Source organism: Pyrus communis, chromosome 1 (genome assembly GCF_963583255.1).
Source record: "Pyrus communis chromosome 1, drPyrComm1.1, whole genome shotgun sequence".
NCBI classification, from domain to species: domain Eukaryota; kingdom Viridiplantae; phylum Streptophyta; class Magnoliopsida; order Rosales; family Rosaceae; genus Pyrus; species Pyrus communis.
The window spans coordinates 1,377,373-1,402,326 of record NC_084803.1 but is presented as its reverse complement, the minus strand read 5'-3'; the positions used below and the strand labels follow the sequence as shown (position 1 = coordinate 1,402,326).

The 24,954-nt window shown below is 38.8% G+C and overlaps 2 protein-coding genes and 1 pseudogene across 3 annotated transcripts; 1 reads left to right on the top strand and 2 right to left on the bottom strand.

The window, feature by feature from the left end:
- The first annotated feature begins 15,553 nt into the window (after positions 1–15,553).
- On the top strand, positions 15,554–17,131 carry LOC137745735 (uncharacterized). The gene has a single exon (XM_068485741.1). The coding sequence runs from the start codon at positions 15,554–15,556 to the stop codon at positions 16,913–16,915; it is 1,362 nt and encodes a 453-aa protein (XP_068341842.1). The 3' UTR covers positions 16,916–17,131.
- Positions 17,132–17,133: 2 nt separating this feature from the next.
- On the bottom strand, positions 17,134–19,693 carry LOC137746257 (tubby-like F-box protein 5). Of its 2 annotated transcripts, none has more exons than XM_068486342.1 (5): positions 19,370–19,693; positions 18,671–19,108; positions 18,476–18,563; positions 18,219–18,351; positions 17,134–18,111 (listed from the first exon to the last, which is right to left on the bottom strand). In XM_068486342.1, exons 2-5 carry the CDS (start codon positions 19,025–19,027, stop codon positions 17,445–17,447), a joined length of 1,245 nt encoding a protein of 414 aa, XP_068342443.1. In that variant the 5' UTR covers positions 19,028–19,108; positions 19,370–19,693; the 3' UTR covers positions 17,134–17,444. The 2 variants fall into 2 exon arrangements, with proteins under 2 accessions (XP_068342443.1, XP_068342437.1); XM_068486336.1 differs by lacking the exon at positions 19,370–19,693 and adding an exon at positions 19,223–19,357.
- A 3,481-nt stretch (positions 19,694–23,174) lies between these two features.
- On the bottom strand, positions 23,175–24,138 carry LOC137745698 (rubisco accumulation factor 1.1, chloroplastic-like; annotated as a pseudogene).
- Between the last annotated feature and the right edge of the window lie 816 nt (positions 24,139–24,954).

The window sequence follows — 24,954 nt, the reverse complement described above, 5'->3', positions numbered from 1 at the left end:
TTGCTTCTTACATCATGCCAGAACAAATTTGATTTAATTTCTCGATCGCATGCGTTTCCGTCTCCGAAGTAGCAGAGGTCAGTGGACAACACTTTGATATTGTTGCCGATCATGTTGGTATTCTAAAGAGTTTGCTAACTCAATACCAAAATATGTGGGTAATAAGTTTACAAACTCTATCACACCTCTCACTTTCCACTCTCAATAAAATTGGACAAAGAAATAGAGAAAGGAGGGAAGCAACAAGCTTTGACAAACAAGGCACTTGGACTTTGATATATGAAAAGAGAGTTTACAAAAATCAATAGCTTACAAGCTAAAAATGAGAATGGGAAATGGGATTTGGATGATATGCTCTAAGGCTTAGCAAGATGGCCTATTTATACAAAAACTGAAAAAATAAACAATCCAACAATACATATAATGAATGATGGTGTTCCACATCTTTACACCCTTTCAAACACATGCAGCAACTTTGATAGTTGGCATACACATGCATTGCATCATGGCAGGTTGTAATACCTTCTTTTCGGCTAACACATGAAGGTACACTGCTGTCTTCCTGCTAGCACATCACATGGCAGCACACTTGCTGTCTTTCATCACCATTTGGCTGTTTTGATTTGATTTTCCAACACACCTCCTCAAATTAAAACGCCTTTATGCCTAGCATTTCACGTAGCAACTTGAATGGCTCAACTGGCAGTGGCTTTGTGAATATGTCAGCCACTTGTTCCTTGGTGTGACAATAGACAAGTTCGATTGTCTTTTGCTTCACATGGTCCCTCAGAAAATGGAACCTGGTATCGATGTGCTTGCTCCTTCCATGTTGGACTGGATTCCTAGCAAGCTTGATAGCTGAGATGTTATCCACATGAATCACAGTCGATTCCATTTGTGGATGACACACTGACTTCAACAGATTTCTTAACCAAATTGCCTCACACACGGTTGAGGCTACAGCAACGTACTCGGCTTCACACGATGACAAAGCAACAATTGATTGCTTCTTTGAAGTCCATGAGAAAGCTGTTGATCCTAGAAAAAACACATAGCTAGTTGTGCTTTTCCTTTCATCTTGGTCACCTCCCCAATCACTATCTGAATAACCAAATAATTTTGCATCTTCACCAAAATTATAAAATAGACCATAGTTTAGAGTATCTCTTATGTACCTCAAAATTCTCTTGGCGGCCAGCCAATGAGATTCCCTTGGTGTTTCCATGTATCGACTCACGAGTCCAACACCATAAACTATATCAGGTCTTGTGATTGTAAGGTACCTTAGGCTTCCAACCAAGCTTTTGTACACGGTTGAGTTTACAAACTCACCTTTTCCTTCCTTGGACAGCTTCAATCCAGTTGCAACTGGAGTGTTGACAATATTACACTTGTCCATATTGAATTTCTCCAATATATCTCTCATGTACTTTTGTTGAGAGATGTAGATACCGTCACTTTCTTGCTTCACCTCTATGCCAAGAAAGTATGACATTAATCCATTGTCAGTCATCTCGAATTCACTGAACATGGATTGCTTGAACTCACAGAACATTGCTTCATTGTTTCCTGTAAACAACAAGTCATCTACATAGAGACAAATAATTAAGAACTCCCCTTTTGCACCATTCTTCATGTAAACTGAATGCTCGTATGGACATTTCTGAAATCCATTTTGGTGAAGGTAGTTGTCAATCCTTGAGTTCCAAGCTCGTGGTGCTTGCTTGAGGCCATACAAAGCCTTCTTCAAACGATACACCTTATCTTCTTTTCCTTGTACTTGGAAGCCTTCTGGTTGTTCCACGTACACTTCTTCCTCAAGAACTCCATTAAGGAAGGCTGACTTGACATCTAATTGATAAATTTTCCATTTATGCTGAGCGGCAAGAGAGATTAGTAATCTTACCGTGTCAAGTCTTGCAACTGGAGCATAGACTTTATCATAGTCCACTCCATACTTCTGTTTGTAGCCCTTTGCTACAAGCCTTGATTTGTATCGATCCACACTTCCATCTGCAATGCGTTTGATCTTGTAAACCCACTTGACACCAATAGCTTTCTGATTTGGTGGGAGCTTTGTTAACTCCCAAGTGTCATTCTTCTCGATGACATGGATCTCTTCTTCCATGGCTTTCTTCCAACAATCTTCTTCCACAGCTTCATTGAATGAGAGAGGCTCATGGTCTGCATAGAAGCAGAAAAAATTGGTTTCTTCTTCTTCTTGTCCATAAATCTCTGTGAAACTCCTTAACCTCACTGGAGTTGAGAAGCTGCTTTCCTCACTAGATGTAGGACCACTCCTTGCAATTCTGTGCACTGGAGTTGTTGTGATTGTTTGAGCAGGCTGTTGCTCAATAGGTGGTACAACTTCTGGTTCTTCAAAATCAGTGGAGACGATCTTCTCTTTACTGACTTCTTTGTTGTTCCACTTCCATGTCTCTTCCTCACTGAAGATGACATCTTTACTAACCACTAGTTTGCCAGTTAGTGGGTTGTAGAGCTTGTATGCCTTGGACTCTTCACTATAGCCCACAAATACACATTTCTCACCTCTATCATCAAGTTTCCTCCTCTTGGCTTCTGGAACTTGAGCATATGCAACACACCCAAAAATTCTTAGGTGTGTAACATTCGGCTTGTATCCACTCCAAGCCTCTTGTGGTGTCATCCTCTTAACACTCTTTGTTGGACATCGATTCAACAAATAAATCGAACAAGCTACAGCTTCTACCCATAACTCTTTTGGCAAATTCTTCTCCTTAAGCATGGACCTTGTCATGTCAAGGATGGTTCGATTCTTTCTTTCGGCTATCCCATTTTGCTGTGGGGTATAGGCAACAGTAAGTTGATGCCTAATTCCTTGCTCCTTACAGTATGCTTGGAAAGCATTGGAGGTGTACTCTCCACCTCTATCTGATCTCACGGCCACAAACTTGTGGTTACTTTCAGCCTCTGTGAGTGCCTTGAACTCCTTGAAATTTTTTAGGGCAGCTGACTTCTCCTTGAGAAAATAGACCCAAGTTTTTCTACTGAAATCATCAATGAAGGTAATAAAATACCTATTACCTCCATAAGACATGAGATCCAATGGACCACATATATTTGTGTGCACCAACTGCAGTGGTGCCTTTGCTCTCCATGTATCACCAACAGGGAACGATAGTCATGCTTGCTTGCTAAGCACACAACCTTCACATACTTGGCGTGTGGCTTCAATTTGGGGTAGACCACGAACCATTCCTCCACTTGATAGCAACTTTAGGCCATTGAAATGAAGATGGCCAAATCGAAGATGCCATTTCCATGACTTATCTTCCATTACACCGATGTTGCAGCTTCCAATCTTTGTGTTCAAATTCAACGGAAACATCCGGTTCTTTGACATTCGAACACATGCAATAAGCTTTCTCCTTGCATTCCTGAGAGTGAGAAGCATGTTCTCCATATGTATAATGTACCCTTTCTGGAGCAGTTGACCAATGCTCAGAATGTTGCTCTTCATACCTGGTATGTAGTAGGTATCGGAGATGTATTCTTCTTTACCATCCTTCTGGATGATCTTGATCTTCCCTTTGCCTTCAACTGGCAACTTTGAGGAGTCACCAAGACTTACAGATCCATAGGCCCCATCTTTGAGTTCGGCAAAAAACTCATTCTTTCCACACATGTGATTGCTTGCACCAGAGTCCAAATACCAAACATCTTGTTGGCTACTGGAATCATGGTGTGCTAGCAAGACTGTAAGTTCTTTATCAGTATTTCCACTTGATTCTGCCATGTTGACATGCTCACCATTTTTATGTGAACATTCATTGGCATAATGTCCATATTGCTTGCAATTGTGACATTGGATATGCGCCTTTCCTCGAGTAGATCTCCACTCTTGAGACTGACCTCGATTTTGTGCATAGCCTCGACCTCTTCCTCGAGCTCGTCCTCGGCTACGGTTAAATGAACTCCCACGACGTGAGTTCCACTGCCCACGACCTCTATTTGGTTTGTCAATATTCAACTTTGACTCCAAAGCTTGCTCTAGCGTTGTGGGGTTTGCATTCTTCTGAATGCGTTGCTCGTGAACTAGGAGGGATCCTAGTAGCTCCTCTGCGCTCATCACCTCCAAATCCTTGGATTCCTCAATGGCAGTCACCACATGCTCAAACTTAGATGTGAGTGAACGGAGTATCTTCTCCACAACTCGTACTTCATCGAGTCTCTCGCCATTTCTCCTCATCTGATTTACTATCACAATGAGCCTTGAGTAATAGTCGGAGATGCTCTCCCCTTCATTCATGTGAGCAGTTTCAAAATCTGCTCGAAGTGACTGTAACCTCACTTTCTTAACTCGATCTACTCATTTGTAGATTGTACTGAGTGTATCCCATACTTGCTTGCTCGTTGTTGCTTCTGCAACCTTCTCGAACGTTGAATCTTCCAAACCCTGGTATAGAAGATACAACGCCTTTTGGTCCTTCTTTCGTAAGTCCTTGAGAGTGTTCCTTTGATCCATAGTATATACGGCTTCTTGCTCGGCAGTGGGTACAACATACCCACTACTGACAACTTCCCATAGCTCCTGTGATCCAAACAATGCTTTGAATTGGATGCACCATCTTTCATAATTTTCTTTCTTCAATGTGGGAACTTGGAGTTGCACTAAGTTGGACGCCATAGCTACTGCACTTGCTAGAATGGTATTCTGGCTCTGATACCAATTGTTGGTATTCTAAAGAGTTTGCTAACTCAATACCAAAATATGTGGGTGATAAGTTTACAAACTCTATCACACCTCTCACTTTCCACTCTCAATAAAATTGGACAAAGAAATAGAGAAAGGAGGGAAGCAACAAGCTTTGACAAACAAGGCACTTGGACTTTGATATATGAAAAGAGAGTTTACAAAAATCAATAGCTTACAAGCTGAAAATGAGAATGGGAAGTGGGATTTGGATGATATGCTCTAAGGCTTAGCAAGATGGCCTATTTATACAAAAACTGAAAAAATAAACAATCCAACAATACATATAATGAATGATGGTGTTCCACATCTTTACACCCTTTCAAACACATGGAGCAACTTTGATAGTTGGCATACACATGCATTGCATCATGGCAGGTTGTAATACCTTCCTTTCGGCTAACACATGAAGGTACACTGCTGTCTTCCTGCTAGCACATCACATGGCAGCACACTTGCTGTCTTTCATCACCATTTGGCTGTTTTGATTTGATTTTCCAACAGATCATGCATTTCATTAGTGATATAATTTACGTAATCTGTCTAATTATTTAATCCATTTGTTAATTTGAGATTTTGAATCACCTACAATCTGATCGATGAATTGCTTCACCGGTAACATTGTTTGTGGATTTGTTAATTTTTGTTGTTTTAGTTGCCGATTATGCATTTCGTCATAGATATATTTCACTTTAATTTTTATAATTTCTTAATCTACTTGTAATTTGCCTGTAGTCTGATCGATGAATTGCTTGATCGATGCACTTTCTGTTGAATTGATTTGCTAATTTTTCTTAGACGTCGTTTTGGTTTTTTTATCTTTTTATTTTTTTTATTTTTTTTATTTTTTATAATTGTATTTCATATACAAGCAATGTTAGGGAGATAGATTCGAGACAAGATCTTGTGTGCTAAAATATGATTCTAATCACTTGTGCTACAAGCTCATTGATGTTAGATTGCGGTTTTAGTTTATGAAAACAGAAATACATAACATATATTTTTAAGCAGAAAATCATTACAAAAGATAGGAGAGGAACCACATAGGGTTATTTGTCACTGATAAAAGTAACACATTGACACTTCAGTCTTCTGGTCCCTCCCATCAGATCTTCAGATTTTTCATAAGTCTGAATAGATTAGAAGTAATTAGCAATAGCATATAAAAATTCCATCTTCCAATTATGCATAAAAAATCTTTGTAGATAATCTCAAACCTCCAAGTTGCATAATCAATTAATTAAGCATCTTTTGAGCCAAAAAATGTGATTATCCCAACAACCCAACTGGCATTATATCTTACCAATCACACACCCACCCCCATACTTAATTAGCTTAACACACATAATTAGCATCTTTTTTCTGGGAGCTTCGTTTTGATGTAAGATGTGTCCTATTTTTAATGCATATTCGCTGACGTAATGCATCGATTACTGCAGTGTGTATTTGTGTAGGTGTATCGATATACTTATGAACATTTCATGAACTCGAAAAGCTGCCAAGAGGTTTAGCTAGATGCAACAGTGACTGTCACTAGCAAATCCTTCGGATTAATGAGAGAATGTGATAAGTAATTAAAAAGGAAAAGAGATTTTCTCCGGATCTTTTCTATCAATATCATCGGATCAAATGATCCGGATTTTTCAAATTTCATTTAAAGGTCTATCTGTTTTGACCTTTTAAAAGTTGTGATAATTTTTTATTATTGGATGAAATTTAAAAGATCCGTATCACTTAATCCGGTAATCTTGGTGAAAGAGATCCGGAGAAGATTTATTTCCATTAAGTGTTTGGAGTCACACAATGTTTCTCAATTACTTTAATCATAGGACCATGTGCGTATGCCATCTAAAACAAGTATGGATTAGATTTCATGTGGGATTTCTTTTCTTTCTTAGGAATTTTAGTTGAATATAGTATGGGATATACAAAAGAAAAAAAAAAAATTAGACAAAACATATAAAATTTCTTTGGGAGGACTCAAGTTAGTGTCGTTGGTTTGAACCGTCCCTTCCAGAAGAGGAAAACATAGCGAATGACATTATGGAAAGGGATACGTGAAAAAGCTACAAACCCATACTGCTCTTGAATCCCATGTCGAGAATGTGACTCTCACGTCGAAAAGTTAAAACTATATGTAATAGTTTAGATGATCTTTGTTTCTTTAGGCATTAACAATTAATACGTTGAATGTTCAAATACTAAGATGGTATCAAAGTCGGGATATTATTGACACTGTAGACACTAGAGAATCCTCTACGGCTCTAACACATTTTCTCCACTAGGATGTCTTAGTTTCCTAAAGGAAAAACTTACCTTCATCCAATTTTACGTTGGTAGTGTGAATTGCACATTGAATCAAAACCTAATCATTATCAATTTGTTTTTAGTTGGATGTTTAAATTATAATATGACATTAGACACGAATTACGATGGACATTGTAACAGTACAAAATCTCTAACACCCTTTCTGCACTAGGATGTTTGGCTACTTTCTAGAAGAAGAACATAGACATGGATATTATAGCTTTGAATGCTTAGAAACAATTAAGAGATTATATGAAAGATGAAAACATAGCTACTCTTGCCTCTGCTCATCACCAAATCCTCTGTTGCTGCCGTTGCTGCCGCTGCTTCCGGCGGCCTTATAATTTGGTATAGGGACTTGGCCGGATTCTATGTGCATGAGATCATGCACCAGAATCTCATAGTGCCTCTTTACTTCCTCCACAGTTTTTCCGCCCACGGCCTCGGCCACATTGTGCCAGCGGTCCTGCGTGTCCTTGTCGTACACAGCCAGCGCCTTCTCGAACAACTTGTTCTGCTTCGGCGTCCACGAGGAGCTGAGATTCCTCGAGGAAGAAACCGATGCCATCAATAATCTTAGGGGAATATATGAACACGAAAGTAGGAATGAATCGTACGGCGATTGCAGTGAGCTGGTAAGAGGAGAGTTCGGATGCTAGAATTAAAAGATCGTTTACAAAAGGGACTCAAAGAGTGAAGAAGTCTAGGGAATGATAGTATGGGCAGGAGGTGGCCATGCTCCTTATAAGCAGGAGGAGGAGAGACTCGTGGGGCTGTGGCAAGTTGGGAGAACCTAAAATTATGATATCACGTTGTTAGTTTGAGATACTGTTATAGACTTATAGTAATATATTTTCTGATAAATTGGAGAATATTTAAAATTTTAAGGACAAAGAAGATAGGATTCGCTTTGTTGAACAACGCTAATAAGGACAATTAGCAAAAAGGAGGTTATGTGATTTCATCAGGTCTATCTCTGTCTTCTCAATATATTATCTCATCAGCAAGTGGGATTTCTTGAGAATTTACAGCCTGTGGCGATTAGATATTCCCAATTCGTAGTCTACCCTGATTGGACAACTTGTGACTCGTATTATAACGTCTAAGAAGGACTATTTGACTATTTTGTTGAAAGTATATCTTGTGGAAGATTGAGAGTCTATCATATTTAAAAAGTTTTCAAATCTTTATTTTTATTGTGAATTGGCTTTCGATAGACACTCATAGTTTAACATTGTATCATAATCAGTTATTCGTGTCATAGTTTAACAATTTCACATATTCTTACGTTACTCAATAAGAATTGATCATGTGTTAGGTTAAAAAGATGTTACATGTAGATGCATATTGTAAGCATGACACATGAGAATGTCTAGTATTAGTGCTTCAAAAATCTTAAAATTGTCCTCTTATTCTCAATTAATTTTATATATTTTTAATAAATAATTAGTTTTCCATTAGATGCTCACGTTATAACATTTTTTTTCGTGATATTTATAGGTTAGTAATAATAAAGAGGGTAAGAGAGTATGCAGGCATGAGATCTAGAGAAGTGTGATAGTTAAGCTTCATCACAAAAGATAGAGGCAACAAAAATGGGGATGATTTGATGGAAACCAAGAAGATTAAAAATGATTAGATCATGCACGAAGGAAATTGACGATGGCGCGCTCTCATCCACCCTTCAGCATCTTTTTAACATGTCAGAGTCGAAACACAGTTTCAAAAAAAAAGAAAAAAAAAAAAAAAAAAAAAAAAAAAAAAAGAGCGCAGAAGTACCCATGACCTCAAAATTTTTTTTATTGTAACGGAAACACGAGTAGTACATTATATGTTTTTAAGTGGTGAAAATTTTTATTTTTTAAATTATTAATTTTTTAACACATATATCTCACAATTTATATAATAATGTCTAATGTACTATCTCGTGTGCCATCATACTGAAAAATCTCTCCACAATTGCACAGAAAGTGGGGCCTGCTATTACATTAGGAGAGTGGGATTTGTACGTAATTGATAGTGGAACTTGGAAATTTGAAAATGGTGGTTCAGAAAGCAGCTTCTAAAAAGCTACATTCCGAAATCGACTTTTGCGGGATGGCCTTGCTGCTGGCTGAATCAGCAGGGGCAGTCAACAAAGTGGTTCAGATCATGTGTCAGTTTTGGTATGCAGTTTACATGCTGCAATAGTCGATGATCAGAATCCATTCTTTTGTATTTGCTTGAGACGATTACTTTGCCCTTACTAAAACACAGGTAATTGTGGATATCTTGGTCACAAGTAACAGACTTTTCCTTGCTAAATGATGCGTATTGGTAATAATGCAGCACATGTTTTCCAGAGTTTTAAATTTTTAGAATTTTTTTATATTTTCAGAATGGACGAATAACTTAACATTTAAGCGGTTCCAAATCGAAAAGGACATGTGTTGCAGTATTATTGCTAGTGATCGAACCATATTGGCTAATTACATTGTCTTACAATTCAAATTTTAATCAGTTACAATTAGTGATTCCTTTGACATAACTTGTTTTCATTTTTTCAACTCTTTTAACGTACCTTCTCCTAACTCCTTAGTCCTTGCATAGTAACCAAATCTAGTATTTCAAATTTTTCTTAAGATTTTAGTATTGACCTAAATATTTTGTTAGTTTTTCTACACTTCCTTTTGATTTTAGCATGACCTAAAGATTTTGTTTTGGTAAAAAAACATGACCTAAAGATTGTGTTTGTGGGAAGAGGTAGATCCACATACCACCGACATAAATTTGAATAATCTTTGGTGTTTTTTTTCCTTAGCCGCACCAACACGGTGGACCCTGATGGCACGCACAGACACAGAGTCAATTCCAAGGACTTACATGCTTTTTCTGCTAACGTTGGTGGTCGCTTCTGTGTTTTGTGTTAGAATAATTTACGTTGTGCAACATGTTTTTAATAAGCAGGAGAATGTCTGATGGGGTTTGTTCCGTTCAGACAAGTTGCTTGCTGGGATTCTTGCCTTTGGAGATGCTGCAGCAATGGAGGAGCAAGGAGATAACATATATATTCAGGTAAATGTGCTTGAAATCTTTGTTTGAAAAATCCACTAAATGTCTTTGATTCTTTGAATTTTTAATATATTAAGTCCAGTTGTGGGAAAGTTGTGATAATGTTATGGATCCCTTTTAATTCTTGTGGAATCTCTGTTTTTAGTTATCCCACTAGAAGGTCTCTCCACCCCTCCAAATTGTTTGACTAGTCCCTTGCTTTTAGGATGAACTTTTCTCTGATAAGAATGATATCTCAAACTAATATGATGATATTTTAGACCAATTACGTATTGTCAAGAGATTGGTTTCTCTTCCATTATCAATAGAGATAAATTCTTAAATTTGGACGATCGGACCACATGACTGCTTGACTTGAGAAACAAAACTCCGCACCTATTAATACTCCTCTTGAATTTCAGCCCCATCCAATGCGTCTGATTAGACAACCACGTGGTCAGTTCGTCTTTACCAATGAATTCCTCCTCACAATGGCCTCAAAGGAAGTATTGACAATTAGATAGCTACGAAGATGGCGAATAAGAAGTTTCTTTCACAGTCCATGACTTTTGAGGACCCAAAACTTTTGACATCTGATATCCTTTAGATTAGAAATAGGCTAATTGGTCTGACCAAAAGCCAATGACCAATGACTTTGGAGGAATTGGGGTCCGGCTTCCCCACCACACAAGGTCCAATCATCTGCCACAGAAAAGCTTCGAGCTTTGGAGGAGTAACACTCTAAGGAGAGATTTTTCAATGTGACCGTCACACGAAGTAGTATACCATGTGTTCTTATATAAATGGTTAATAACTTAAAAACTAAAATTTTCTACCACTTACAGAAAAACACGTGATGTATCTTTCGTGTTCCTATTACAACTAAAAATTTCTCCACTCTAAGAGGAGAACTTTTGCATAAAATCTTGTGGGCTTCTGATTTTTGAATCTTACAAGGGGAGAGAACAATCCTGTGTTGATAGAATGTTCGAAAAGATAACAAGTTTCATTTGCCAGCCAATGGGAATTGTGCATCTTTGTGTCGAGATATATGCCTTGTAGTATGCCGAACGTATCAAATTTAGAGGTCCTAAGAAATTGAAATTGAATCTGCAATTTCTAGATAGAGTATATATGTTGCGTTCGAAATTGGATGCAAATGGGATCGTGAATATTGTTCCTTGGCCCGACTTCTTGTCGAAAGACCATATTATCCCATTTTGTGTTTACAAAAAATGGTTGGTTGGTGTTAAAAAAAGGATCAACGAGATCGACACTATGAAATCACTCACACGAGGACATTAGGATTTTGGGTGTTCGGGTGATGTTTCATTATGGTAATGTGACGCTACAGTTTACGTGAAGGGTTCAAAGATTAGAGATAATAAGAGAGTGAAAATAAACGGGTCCCTAAATGAAGAGAGTGGATCCTAAAATAACGGTGAGGGAACTTTTTTTTAAGAGATAACCCTCACCTATGCAAAGATGTGGCTAAGTGAGGTTCAAAACAATTACTTGAACTACAAGTCTCTTGTCTTCTATTTCTATCAGAAGTATGGGGCACTAAAAGCTTATCACACGAGCACTTAATTTATGAGAGAACACATGACATTTTTAGTAACCTTCCCGCTCTCAACTGTCTGAAATACGAGTCTTAGAAAGCTTTCTGTTGGGAGGCATTTCTGAAGTTTGCTCTACAGTAATTTGATGGACATCAAACTGAGACGTGTTCTTCTAACAGTATCCTCCTTTAATGTACCCATTGAGTCGCTTCAGTTCCCCACTTTGCTGCTCACCCACTGCCCGGACTACATCTTTGATCGAAATACGCCAACTAGCTTCCCGTCTATAACTTGAACACGCCTTATATGATACTCTGTTGACATAAAAAAATCATCACGTAATTGCTTCCACGAGTTTATAAACCAAAGACTGTTCAGTCCAATATCTATGCTAGTTGAAGAATAGAAATCGCGGCCACGGCATACCTGTCATAAGTTGCATTGTTACTGATATAAATTTGTTAAACAGTTTAGTTCATAACAAAAATCGCGTGTTCAAAGTAAATTAGTATCTAAGAATGTGAACTTGAACTGACCTCATTAGTCATAATTTCCAACTCTTGTCTATAGGCGATCTTTCCTGTGCGATTACTTGAGATAGTCTGCTCGGTTTATGCCGCGGTCAATAGAATCAGAATAACTTGTTGAGAGGCAGTTAGTTCTGTAAATAGTTTACCTCTTTCAGTGATGATTCCTGCAATATGTTGTTGCTCTCCTGGCTTAAGCAACACTAACGACCCGATATTGTTTTTCACCATCTGCAATTTCATGCGCATATGAAACTTAAACATGAGTGTAGTATGAATATCATATTTACATATGCATGGTAAGATCGTACATTTTTTTTACTGCACCAAGTAAACTTTATGTGGTTATATAATTAAAACACAAACAAGGAGTTGACTGACCTAATCATGAAGCAATAGCCATTGAATACCAAGCGGAGATGATGTAGGATGCGGCAACACCAAAGTCTTCTACAAAGCACCTAACTGAATACAACTACTTTGTGGGAAGCGTTTGTTGTGTATCTAGGGTTTGCAGGGACCTTAGTATTTATACTGGCTAAGGCATTAAGGTTCCGTCCATAAAGGAATCTCAAATCCCACTTTTTAGCCTATCAGTTAGGTATCATAATCACATAAAATCAATGACTCCATCAATCTTACTTGTATTACAAGACACCTAATATAAGATTGATATCTTTAGGAAATCAAATCACAATATCTACATTAATCTCCAATATTACATTCCTATTATATGTTGTAGACCATTTAAGGTTGATTTACATTGGAATAAATCCAACACACCAATGACAGCGTCGTTCGTGTTGCACCAGAGCCAGGGTCCGTTTTCTTCATTATCCTCTATCGCTAGTACATCTACCACTGTTGCATTCTCTAGTCCTTTTTCCTGTGCAGGTGGTAGGGCCGACTCAGGCCCAGTGCTGGCAGGGCAAAATTATTAGGGTAGTATATTTATATATGTTTTCATAAGAGTATAAATTTATAAAATTTGGTTCAATGACAAAAAAAATTTAACTAGAACTAATGGGTTCGTTGGTTTTGTTGTTTGAAATTAGTGAGGAAGTCTTGGGTTCAAAACACCATGTGTGCTTATATACTTTTCAATTTTTACAAATTTAGCCACTTTCAAGCCGTTTTCCGGCCAAAACAAGGCGAGTTAGCCGTCATGCAAGGTACCATTATCTTCGTCTCATCGTGAAGTATGATTTTTCAATTTTGAATCACTTGATTTCATTGAGTATTGAAGAAGTTATAAACGTTTAAAGTTTACCCAGTTTCTAGCGAGTTTTCCAATTTTCTCTCAAACCAGTCACCTTTCAGGCTATTTTCCAGCCATCTCCGGCAACCATTGGGCTTCCAAATAGGTATAATCTTGTTCTACACTTTCCTATCTTTATTTTGATATATTATGGTTTGAATTTGGTTAAGAATCGATTGAGTTACGAAGTTTTGAAAATTGCCCAAAGATTTTTTAACGGAATGACCAAAATCATGGATGGTGGACAATCTCAGGGATTATTTCTATTGATTATGCAAATTTTAGGGACCATTTTTGGATATTTAGCCTAAAATTAATGAGAGGTCCTAAGTTCGAAATGCTAAGTGCATGTTTATTCTTTTCAATTTTTACGAATTTTTGTTTGGTTGTTAATTTATTTTTAATTAGTAGCTAGTAGCTATGTGGGTTGCTATTTTTAAAACATTTGTTCCAATTCAAGTCTAATCTTCAACAAAGAGTAATGCATTGACCAAATTTGTAAATCATATGACGTGTCATCAAAAAGTTTAATTTAGTACACATTTATTACTTATACATATCAATTAAAGACTCAAAAACATCATTATTTTTTTAGTCTCATATTGACAAGATTAGTAAATAAGAAAAAACACCTCACGATTTATACAAAAACACTTTAAAAGTTCAGATAGAAAACAAAACTCATATCTATCTACTTGTAAACAAAGAGTTTTTTTTTTTTCCTTCTCACGATACAAAATAAATTAGTTTTTCCGTGTTTCTAAATTATTTTGTTTGAAGTGCTTTTCTAAGTATAATTTTATCGATGTCTTACGTGTGAAGACAAATAATTTTCTTATATAAAACTAGTGTATGGGCACAGGCACACACAAAGTGTGTGAGAATTTTTTTTTTATTTTGGTTTTGAAATAGAAGGAGAGAAGAAGAGAGTGATAGAGAATGTGAGAGTGGAAAGTTTTTTATTTATTTATTATTATTTATTTTGTTATTTTATTATTTTAATTAGAGATATGTTAGGATTATATGTAGGTGAGGCTTTAAAAAAAACAGCAAACTTTGGTTGTGTGAAATTACATTTATGCTCCATATTTCTTATTCATGATATGTTTTAATTAGATGGTTAAACTGATAATTTTATAGAGTTTTGATTAACAATAAGTATTTTATTGGTTAGTACAGATGATGACAAATTTTTTGGCGTCGCCGAGGGTCTCAAAAATCTCTAGACCGGCCCTCGCGGGTGGAGAGGTAAGGTGACCCATTTTAAACGTGAAACTATCTTTTCTAACCCGGCAATTTCTCCACTGTTCCTGTTTAAGGAAAAGTCACGAAAGCTTCCGACAAGTTGTGGGTTGAACCAACTTAGAGAAAAGAAACAGATGAAAACTATTGATACAGACCTTGGTGTGCAGATACGAAACACTACCTCAGAACTCGATCGGAAGCTCCGTTTGGACGGAGAAGGTGTACGCTGCCTCATGTATGGTAATTCGCTGCAGCAGCAGGACCAAGATTCTGGTGTAAGTAATCTTTTACTTGACAATGTGCTTTCCTCTTATTCTTTTCTTACATGAAGGAAAGTTTACTTTGCTTCTACATTGTTTACTTCTTTGCCAGGTTACTTGCCCAGGTGGAAAATTTATTTGGAAAGCTAGTTCCGTTAGCGTTACCTAAATTCATCTCGAAACTTCAAAGCCACCGTGGAATCCCAGACGTAGGTAAGTTTCTCTCCCGAGAAAGCATGATTGAGCTGAAAGAAAAAAATGTGAAGATATTTCAAACAGTAGCAACCCTTCTTAAACATAACGTGAACTGTGCTCTTGAGACGGCATCCCAGCAAAGTATATGTACTCAACATGCCTGTCGGGGTCCTCCGAAAGACGAAATGAGAGATTCCAGAGCTGTTAGGGAAGGTAAACCTGCCTTCAGAAATTGCCGATTTCTCATGAATCATAAGTTTGTAAGAGAAGTGAGCATCCATACCCAGAAAAGGTATAAAAAAATTCGACAGAAATCCCAGAAAGTTTCCAAGGTATCTGATACAATTTCGATATATACACCAGACCTTTGATTAAGTGGTGTGCATCCTTCATCTTCTTCAACAAAGCCAATCCTTCTAGTTTCCAAACCATACATGGCAAGCAAAAAGCAAACACATTCACTTCGCTTTCGGCTCCCTTGGCGTAGTCGTGGTTCTAAAGTAGAACCCGACCCACGTCCAGTGGCTAAAACCCAAAACCCTGCCCAGACTTCCACCTCAGCCCCTGTTGAGCGACCACCATTTCGGCCCGCGGGGAAAGCCCCTGTGAAAGCCTCTCCTTCCCAAGCTCAGGCTCCATTGAAGATTGAACCTCCGCCACCATCACCATCTCGTTCTGCCACCGAGTCCCAAAAATCTTCTAGTGCAACAACTCAAACTCGGGTTGAAGTTGATTCCTCTCCATCCTCACCATCTCGTGCTGCCACTGAGTCCCAACAAACTTCTAGTGCAACAGCACAGACTGGGGTTGAATCCTTTCGATCCTCACCATCTCACACAGCCTCTCAACTCCAAGGAGCATCACAAGAATCCCCTCACGCGCAATTGCAGCCCCACACTCAAGAGAACTCTCCGCTTCCTTCCTTGTCTGCTGAATCTCCATCACCTGCCACTCAACCAGAACCAAAGGAACCATATGCAGAAATCAGCACATCCGAAACTATTCCCAAAGCTCAGAATAAGACTCCAACCGCAGAGCAAACTCATGTAGCTTCCACAGAAGCTGTAGAAACAGTTGCTTCACCCGAGAAGGCAGATCCTGATACCGTTGGCGGAGATCAAAAGCACCATGCCGAATCAGAGACGGAGTCGAAAGAGCATGAAGAAAGGGAGAAAGTACTGCAAGCAGTGATAAAAGAAGAAAGGAAACGACACAAAAAGCAAGAAACTTTTGACAGAAACGAGACATTAGGCAGCACAACCTCCAGTTCGAAACCAACCCAAACTCCAAAAGACAGAAGCACCTCAAGGGTGTCTAATCAGAAGATGGTTTCATTGACCGCGGAACAAGCTCCCCTGCATAAAGAAATCAAGGAAGCTGCTTTGGAAATGAGTAAGTTGGCCACTGAGGACCAAATGCTTGAAAAACCAGTTAGCATCGTAACCCTATCTGGTGAAAACAGAGGAGCAACAATGCACAATAGCTCAGAACCAGAAAACGGAGAAGAATTCATGCCCATACACCGCAGTTATAAGACCAATCCAGATGACAGCCTGGAAGCTACTACTGATGAAGAGGAAAGCAGCGAGGGGGAAAATTTCGACCAGACGAGTAAAGATCATCAGAGGATAGCATATACCAACAGCAATGTACAGAGTATCAATAATTCTATCGTGTTCAATACTTCTGTCGCAGAAAGGAATCCCGGTGTTCAGTCGGTTTTTTCTCAAAAGCCAGCAGAACCATCAAGCCAAACGGTAAATCAAAGCCCCTCGAAACACACAAGGCTGAAATAACACAAACACCTGAGAAGCTTAGTCCACTGTGAGACGGAGGTGCCCTTTAGGGTTCTTCATGGAACCAAGTGACTCGGACTCAGGTAATCCTGATAAGCCTCGGCATCATGGCTGTCGCTATAGTTACAGTGGATTTTCTACTAAGATCTGCCAGCAGATATGTAAGAAAAATATACGGCGTGTATAACTGTAACCATACTTGTATAATACGAGAATCAGAAGTTAATATGAAATATGTACAAAACTGCATTTGAATATCAAGATTCAATACAAGAGACCCTTATGAGAAAAGACGGACTTTCGAACATCCTCCAGTTGCATACAACTGCGTTCACGCAAATAAATAAATTGGAAACTTACAGCATGCTTTATACGGGTTACTGCCATTACACAGACTACGGCAACTTCAGCAAAGGCACTTGCTGATGACCAAAAGCCATAGCTTAAAGTGCTCTGTTTCAAAAGTATATTTACAGTTCATTCTAAGGGAAGACGAGCATGATGGTCATGTGATGCGAATAGACAATAATCATTCGCAGACTGGTTTCGTGTCAAAGCTGCTCAAGCAAATTGCGAAGGCTTGGAAAGCAGAGAGAGGGTAGCGATAGTCCATTGTGAAAATGTCTTTACCAATCTTCCCGAATTGCAGTATTACTTTCTCTTCTTCAGCCAATGGAACATTATGGCAAGGCTCTGCAGCGGCCACCAGCTGGAAATTCTTCACAGAAGCCACTGTAACGCGTCCCTTAAAATTCAAACACCAACACTGCAGCTGCTCATGCCATCTAGGAGCTTTGTTTTTCAAAATGACTGGATCTTTTGTGCCTTGTTCCAAATCCGTTGTGGGGTCACTAGAGCAAAAGTTGGCAAGCTGCTTCGATCCCTTTGAAACTTGCAATGCACAGCAATTTGGAGGAAGGCAGGTCGCTAACTCTGTTGGAGTAGGAGCAACGCCCCCTTCCTGAACTGCTGACATGGGTATTGATTGCATGATGCATTGCATTCTCCTTGGTCCCCTTGTTCGGAGGACATTGAGCTCGTACGATACAGTAGCAACACTATAGCTACCAGCAGTCATCCTTGGAGATACCTTCTTTGGATTGATTTTTCGATGTGACTGATAATTTGTTTGGATTGCTGAGTCTTGTGGAGGCTGACTGTCATAAACGGTAAACTTGGATCCCAGAAAATTAGACCTGTTCATTTGCCAATGAATTGCACACAAAAAAGAATGAGTCGTGGTTGCAGTGAGCACAAATTGAAAAGAATCATGGCAACGATAAAGATACATTGTAAAGCTTGCCTCAATTTTCCAACATAAGTAATGCTTGCTCGAGAGAATTCATCTGCAACCAAGGACACAACAAGATGTGTACTTGTTGCCCGTCTGACCTTCCTTGCTGCCAGCAATAACTTACTCACGTCCCCACACAGAGCTACAGATTTATAAGAAAGAATTAGTCACTGGCTTACAAATCGACTCCAAAAGAATTTGAACACCGATATCTAACACGCACCCAAGTCATGATTCGTGAATAATAACGGGAGAAGCATCCTTACCAGGGCTAAGACCAAGATACAGTAGGTATGTTGAAGTTTCTCTTTCCCTCTTAATAAAGCACTGGATCGGATCATCTCTTGGTCCCGGCTAGCAAATATATGCAAGTAATGAGGAAAGTAAAAATCTTCAGCAGGCAAGTGAAAGTCACATTCAGTAAGAATAACCTAAAGAAACCTCGTTTTATCGAAAAATACCTGCTTGAGTGAGACAGGGAAGGTAAGCCAGCCACATTGCTCTGGAGTCTTGACTATCCCTTTCGTAATCTCCCTCCACGACTTGCAAACCGAAGCGCAAGCAATCACATCCCTCCGAGCAGGCCAGGAAGTCTCACTCGCTTCAACGCGTTGAATTATGTCGAGAAGCAACTCCGGGGGCAAGTTTGCCCACTTGGTTTGCTCAACTGATGCGGGTGATGACAATGTATGTTCCGGGGCAATGTGAGATTTCGCACGGCGGCGCGTGTGCTTCCTCTCTTCCCCTCCTCTTCTTGATTTCTTCCCCTTGTCACCTCTCATCTCGAATAGCTCGTGAAACACGTTTCCGAATTGCATCGCTCACTGGACTAGTATTTCCACCACAACTATGATCACAGTTCAAATGTTGTAGATGATATTTTTCGTGATTTCGCAGATCTAATTATACGAAAAGTTTCCATAAGAATCTATACGATCAAGTTCTAAGAACATAAACAATCAAATTAAATACTCAAAATTTACACTAAATATCAAAACTTTCACATTCCGAACCTGAAATCGCAAGAACAATGCCACAAAAAATGCAAAAAGTTGAGATCCTATAAAAACACCGAAAATCTGGATCGCTTGAAGAAGCTCCAAAATGCACTCTACAGAAAGAGAGTGTGTGCGTGCGAGAGAGAGAGAGAGAGATTGTACCATATGCGTGTGGGGATTTCAGGAGGCTTCTAGGAAATCACCAATGTCGGGACAAATACAAAGGCTTTAGAGAGAGAATGTGAGAGTGGAGAGAGAGAGAGAGAGGGTATATACTTATGCTATTGGCCAGATGGGCGAGGCAAAAAACGAACAACGCCAAAGAAGCTGATATTTCAATTTCTGAATAAAATATCCAAATGAAAATTGAAATTTAATTTAAGTTGAATTGCTGTGGAGATTGCGGTTGTTTACAGTTGGTTGCAGCACTGCGCCGCCACTAACACCTGACCCTCTCCCTCTCTCTCCCTCAACCGAAAAGCTGTCTCTTTTGGCAGAGGAGGTTGGAATCCTCCTCTATAAAGCGCCGCGGCGCCCTTTTTCTTAACCTCCACCTATTTTTTGCCGGTTAAACTACTGGGGCCCCACTTCCACGTGTGCGCCCTCACGCTTGCTTCAGTGCGTTCTCCGTTGCGATGGCCCCCGCTTTGTTGGAAGATATGTTTGTGGCCGCTCTTTTAACCGGGTACCCATCCTACGGTCGCGTCTGTCTGATTTTCTTATGAGAACACGGTGTTGCATATGGGAACCGGATTCTGTCCGGATCCTTCAACATGGAGTCCACTAATCAATGAATTCGGATCATTAAAATTTTATCAAACGGTTACAATTATTATAACTTTTAGAAGAGCTCCCTATTTGTAGTCATTAGATCAAATTTCAATAATCCGGATTCATTGATTAGTGAGCTTAATTTTGAAGGATCCGGTTCCTTCCTTGCATATGTGTACGAGTCGGTTAGTGACCAATAGGATTCTTGAAAAATAGAAAAATACAGCAGTTTACAAATATACATAGTTGGTTAGTAGTTGCAAAAAGCGAAGAACGTACAGCCCTGTGACAAGATTTTCCACTATGGAAATCAGTCTTTTTTAGAAGATTAATTAAGGCAATATGTGGTAATTAAGTTTATTCATTGGCATTTCGTAGACCACATAGTGAGTTTGTTGTTGTCAATCAAACTATGTTGTACACATATCAACATATATCAATATATGCTCAAGCAATCTTATGAGGATATAGAGAGAATTTGTCGACTGTTGTCGACGTAACCTATCGAGATATTCTTAACAAACATTACATCAAACACTTGATGAGTATAAAAAAGACTCGTATAAAACATTCTGCAGGTTTTGAAAAAATCTTCACATATATGTTTTCTCGAACTCCGAGTGGTCCTAGGACCACCTTGGTCCTAATGTCCATCCGTCCCTACAACCAAATAGAGACGTGAGCTAGTCGTCCTATAATTGAAACATCTTTCTTTTACGTATTTTCAATCCACGCGAAGTGTGCGACAAGTAGCCGAAAGTACACCAACTCTCAACACGTGCGAGTAGGAATCCTTCACACTTGGTGAGGCAAGGCCCATTGGGACGTCCTCGTTAATTAATAATCAGAATAATAAGATAATTAGTATTGACAATTTAAAAATATAAAAAATTTAAAGCGCACAATTAAAATTCTTCATTATCAATAACAATTTCTTATAAGAAAAAATAAAGCTGTAAATTAGATCTTAAATAATAAATTTTCATTGTACATTAAGTATAATTTTCTTTTTAAATATAAAATGTTTGAACTTATTATTTAAGTCGCACCCAAAAAGGCCTACTTATTATTTAAGGCCTTTTAGGTTCGACTTATTATATTATTTTGATATATCGTCCCGAAAAAGATCCACAAGGTCCGAGACTCCGAAGCATGCAATGCATGCATGGGAAGTATAATTATATATTGATTCTTCGCTCGAACCCACCAAAAGTTTTGCCTGGTGGTATCGGAGAAATATATAAATATAGGAATATTCTCGTAAATTAGTACGAGTGAGTTTTAGTGTTTGGAGTTGAAGCCCCGGGCGGGATACCCAGAAATTATTTGACGGACGAGTCGGTCTCAGCAAGGTCACCAGCAGCAGCCACACTTGCACGTGCTATTGCCTTTATCTACGTGCTTTTGTTCTTAATTATTCTAGGCTTTCGTTTTCATGCATCAGTTTTCTAAATACAGGGAATGGGCTGAAAGACGAATGCGTACGTGTTTGGCAAACAATTCAATTGATCACTTAACATCAGGGCAATCATTGGATCGGATTGGATTAGCTTTGTTGGGTGTTTTGGAGGAAATGGAAAGTAGAAAGACAGGTCTTGTCTTTCAATCTCAGATGAGATTGTTCACCGGAAATATAAGAGCTACGTTTGGGAGGCAAATTGTTATGAGACGGAATGTTATTGTATTAGTATCTCTAGTTAATCACGAATTAAAAAAAATTAGTTAAAACATATCGAGCGCATGGTTAAGATTTTGCCACTTCAACATTCTAGTTGTAAACAAGTTTCTATCTTACGATACGAGAAAAAACAATTTCACGGACTTAAGTGATTATCAACTAGATTTTTCTTCATTAAGATGCATGTAAAACAGTTAAATCGTATGAAATATGTAAGTGAAAGTCTCTCACTAATGTTAAGGATAATCGTGCATGTGTGTGTCTTTCGTTTGCAAATAAAATAATTATAGACAAATCCACGTGTGAGTGATTCTCAGTACCACTTCACAAATATTATTAAAGTATTGACAAAGATAGTTATCCTCATAGCCATGTATTCATAGAATGTTAATGAGATCTAACCTCTTGTTTTGTTGGTGGAAGACATGATTAGCCATGGTCCACTCAACCACCAATTTAATTATTTTAGTTCAAGTACTCAGATCATAACAAGCATAATTCATATACCATATTAAACACAAACAAATAAGTCCTTCCAACTGGCAAGGTGGGAACAAGTAGGCGTGACCAAAACATTTAGCAAAAATTATTAAGCAGTGGCAGCCATGAGTACTGCTGGACCTGGAGGTACTGCCAACGAGGATACACCAAAGCTTGTTTCCTCCAAATTTAATTGATTGGTAACTTTCGCAAGAGAATCATTTTATATAATAATATAATGTTATGTGAATAAAAATTTACACATAGCATTATATCTTTGTATAATTAAATCAGAATGCAAGATGATGGTGAATCTATTCATATAAATCGTTATTGAACATGGAAAAGGTTTGGGTAATTAAGAAAGTTGAGGTTCTACCATTAAAATCAAATGATAATATAATTAAAGAATAGCTCAATTACTAATAAGCATATACAACGTCCTGCATGAGATTGATACTCTCAACACACCTACTTATGTGTGTCGAATTTTCAAGCTGAGCACGTGAACAACACAAATTGAGTGACGTGGAGCACGCCGGGGCATTCACACGAAAGACATCCTACTTTGATATCATGATTAAGTTGAAGTTCTACTATAAAATCAATTAACAATATGATTAGTATCCCAATTATATTGATACTCCCACCAGGTAGCCATGCCCCCTCCTCCTTGTTTTTATAAAATACACTGCCACAGTTGAAATATCAGGAGAAATGCCAGCTATTTTTGTGTAACATGCTATCTGGATTTTTCTGCTAATTGTATTATTTATTTGGATAAATTTTAATTTATTATCCTCAAGTTTCGTGGTTTTTAATATTTAGTAAATGAAGTTTTTTTCATTTCAGAGTCATACCTAAAATGTTAATTTTAAGACAGTCTCATACATCTGTTAGTCTGACTCTTAAGTTTCATATTAATTGATGATATGGTACCCATATAGACAATAATTGAACGTCATGTGTAATTAAAAATATTAAAATAATTAATTAAATAAAAATATTAAGAAAATTAAATTAAAAAAATGAAAAAAATCCAGAACCCCCTTCGTCTACCCCATCCTCCACCCCCTTCGTCTTCTCCACCTGAGCACCCCCTTCTCTCATCCCCCATCACCCATCCCTTGCCCACCCGAGCCACCATTCTCACATCCCCTTACTCCTACACTCTCACGGGGCCTCCATAACCTCCTTATCCTTCTCATCCACTCTACAAACCGTCAAGATCGCAACTTTAGTCGACTCTGCCACCTCCCCAAACTTCAACCTCACAACCGGAACCTGAACCCACACTGCAACATTGTCCTCCCCCCTCATTCTCCTCACTTTCTCCCTCCAACTCTTTCAAAATTACCTTTCTAGCCTTATCATTCTGTGCAACCTTCAATGCCTGCTCTAAAGCAGCAATTCTAGGTTCAGATGGATTCTTGTGCTCCATCGCCTGCCTAAAATACATAAACCTTAAACAATCACCAACGCTGACATAGTCAAAGCTCGCCCAACCCTTTTCGGTTCGCCGACGAGGGAAGTCTTTTATCGAACGGGCCAAATCCTAAGTTCCTTTGGCATCAAGCTTGTTCTCAATTATGAAATAGGCAGCAGCAGCTCGCTGCTGGACACTCAGGAGCCGAATTTCGTACAGCAATTCAAAACCCCCCAAGTCAAATTCAGAAACGATTTCTAGGTCGGTGTTGGATTGGACTAAAGAGTCATTCACCTTCGCCGCCACCACCAGGCGATTTTGCTCGACGCTGGAAATGCTGGTGATTTCTTCGATGGTAAGGGGAGTGAAGCCTTCTTGGGTTAGGGAAGGGATTAGGGGGGCGTATTCGAACCAGAGGCCGAGGCTGTTGGCGAGGATCTCAAGGCGGCCATTGGCGTCTAGCGAGCGGAATTTGGAGGGGATTGGAGATGGGAGCGGCCGGAATGGCTGGTAGACTTGTTGTTGCTGCTGTTGAGAGCTGGATGAGGGAGTGATATGTTGAGAATCAATGTCAATTATAGGTGAAGTAGGTGGATGTTGTAGGTGAAGTAAGTGTGTGAGGTTGGTGAAGTAAGTGGAGGTTGTAGGTGGATGTTGTAGGTGAAGTAAGTGTGTGGTGTAGCTTTCATTTGGTTTGCTATAAATACCCAAGTCCTCAAGCATTGTAAATCATCCAAGGAAAAACAAAGCCTAGAGCTAAATAAGAAAAGCTTTGCTAATTAGTTTGTTTTGTGAGCTTTCTTTAAGAGTGTGCTCTATTTTTCTTCTTCTTGGGATCATTAGAGTTATCTTGGATACTCTTCTTATTCAACAATTGGTATCAGAGCCAAGTCGGTCAGGGATCGTTCTTGGTAGAGCATTGGTTGTAAAGTCTCTTGAAATTCCGAGTATGCTCTGTGGTTGCAGTTTTGACTGATCTTCCACATCAGAAAAAATTTCTTGAGATTATTGCTGGGGTTATCACAAACCTTGAGAGGGAGCTTATTTGTGTCGAGAGTAGTGTATTACTCTGCACGGTAGTCACTCAAGCTTGTTCGGTGTAGTCAAAGTCTTGCCGATACGATGGGTGATCTTCAAGTTGTTGGAGGAATCAAGAAGCTCAACAACCAAAACTATAACACGTGGGCAACGTGTATAGAGTCTTACCTTCAAGGTCAAGACTTGTGGGAGGTTGTCGGTGGTAGTGAAGTTACACAACCGGCAGCGGAAGATGTTAACAGCGTCTTGCGGAAGTGGAAAATTAAAGCAGGCAAATCAATGTTTGCCTTAAAGACCACAATAGAAGAAGAAATGTTGGAGCACATTCGGGATGCTAAAACGCCAAAGGAAGCA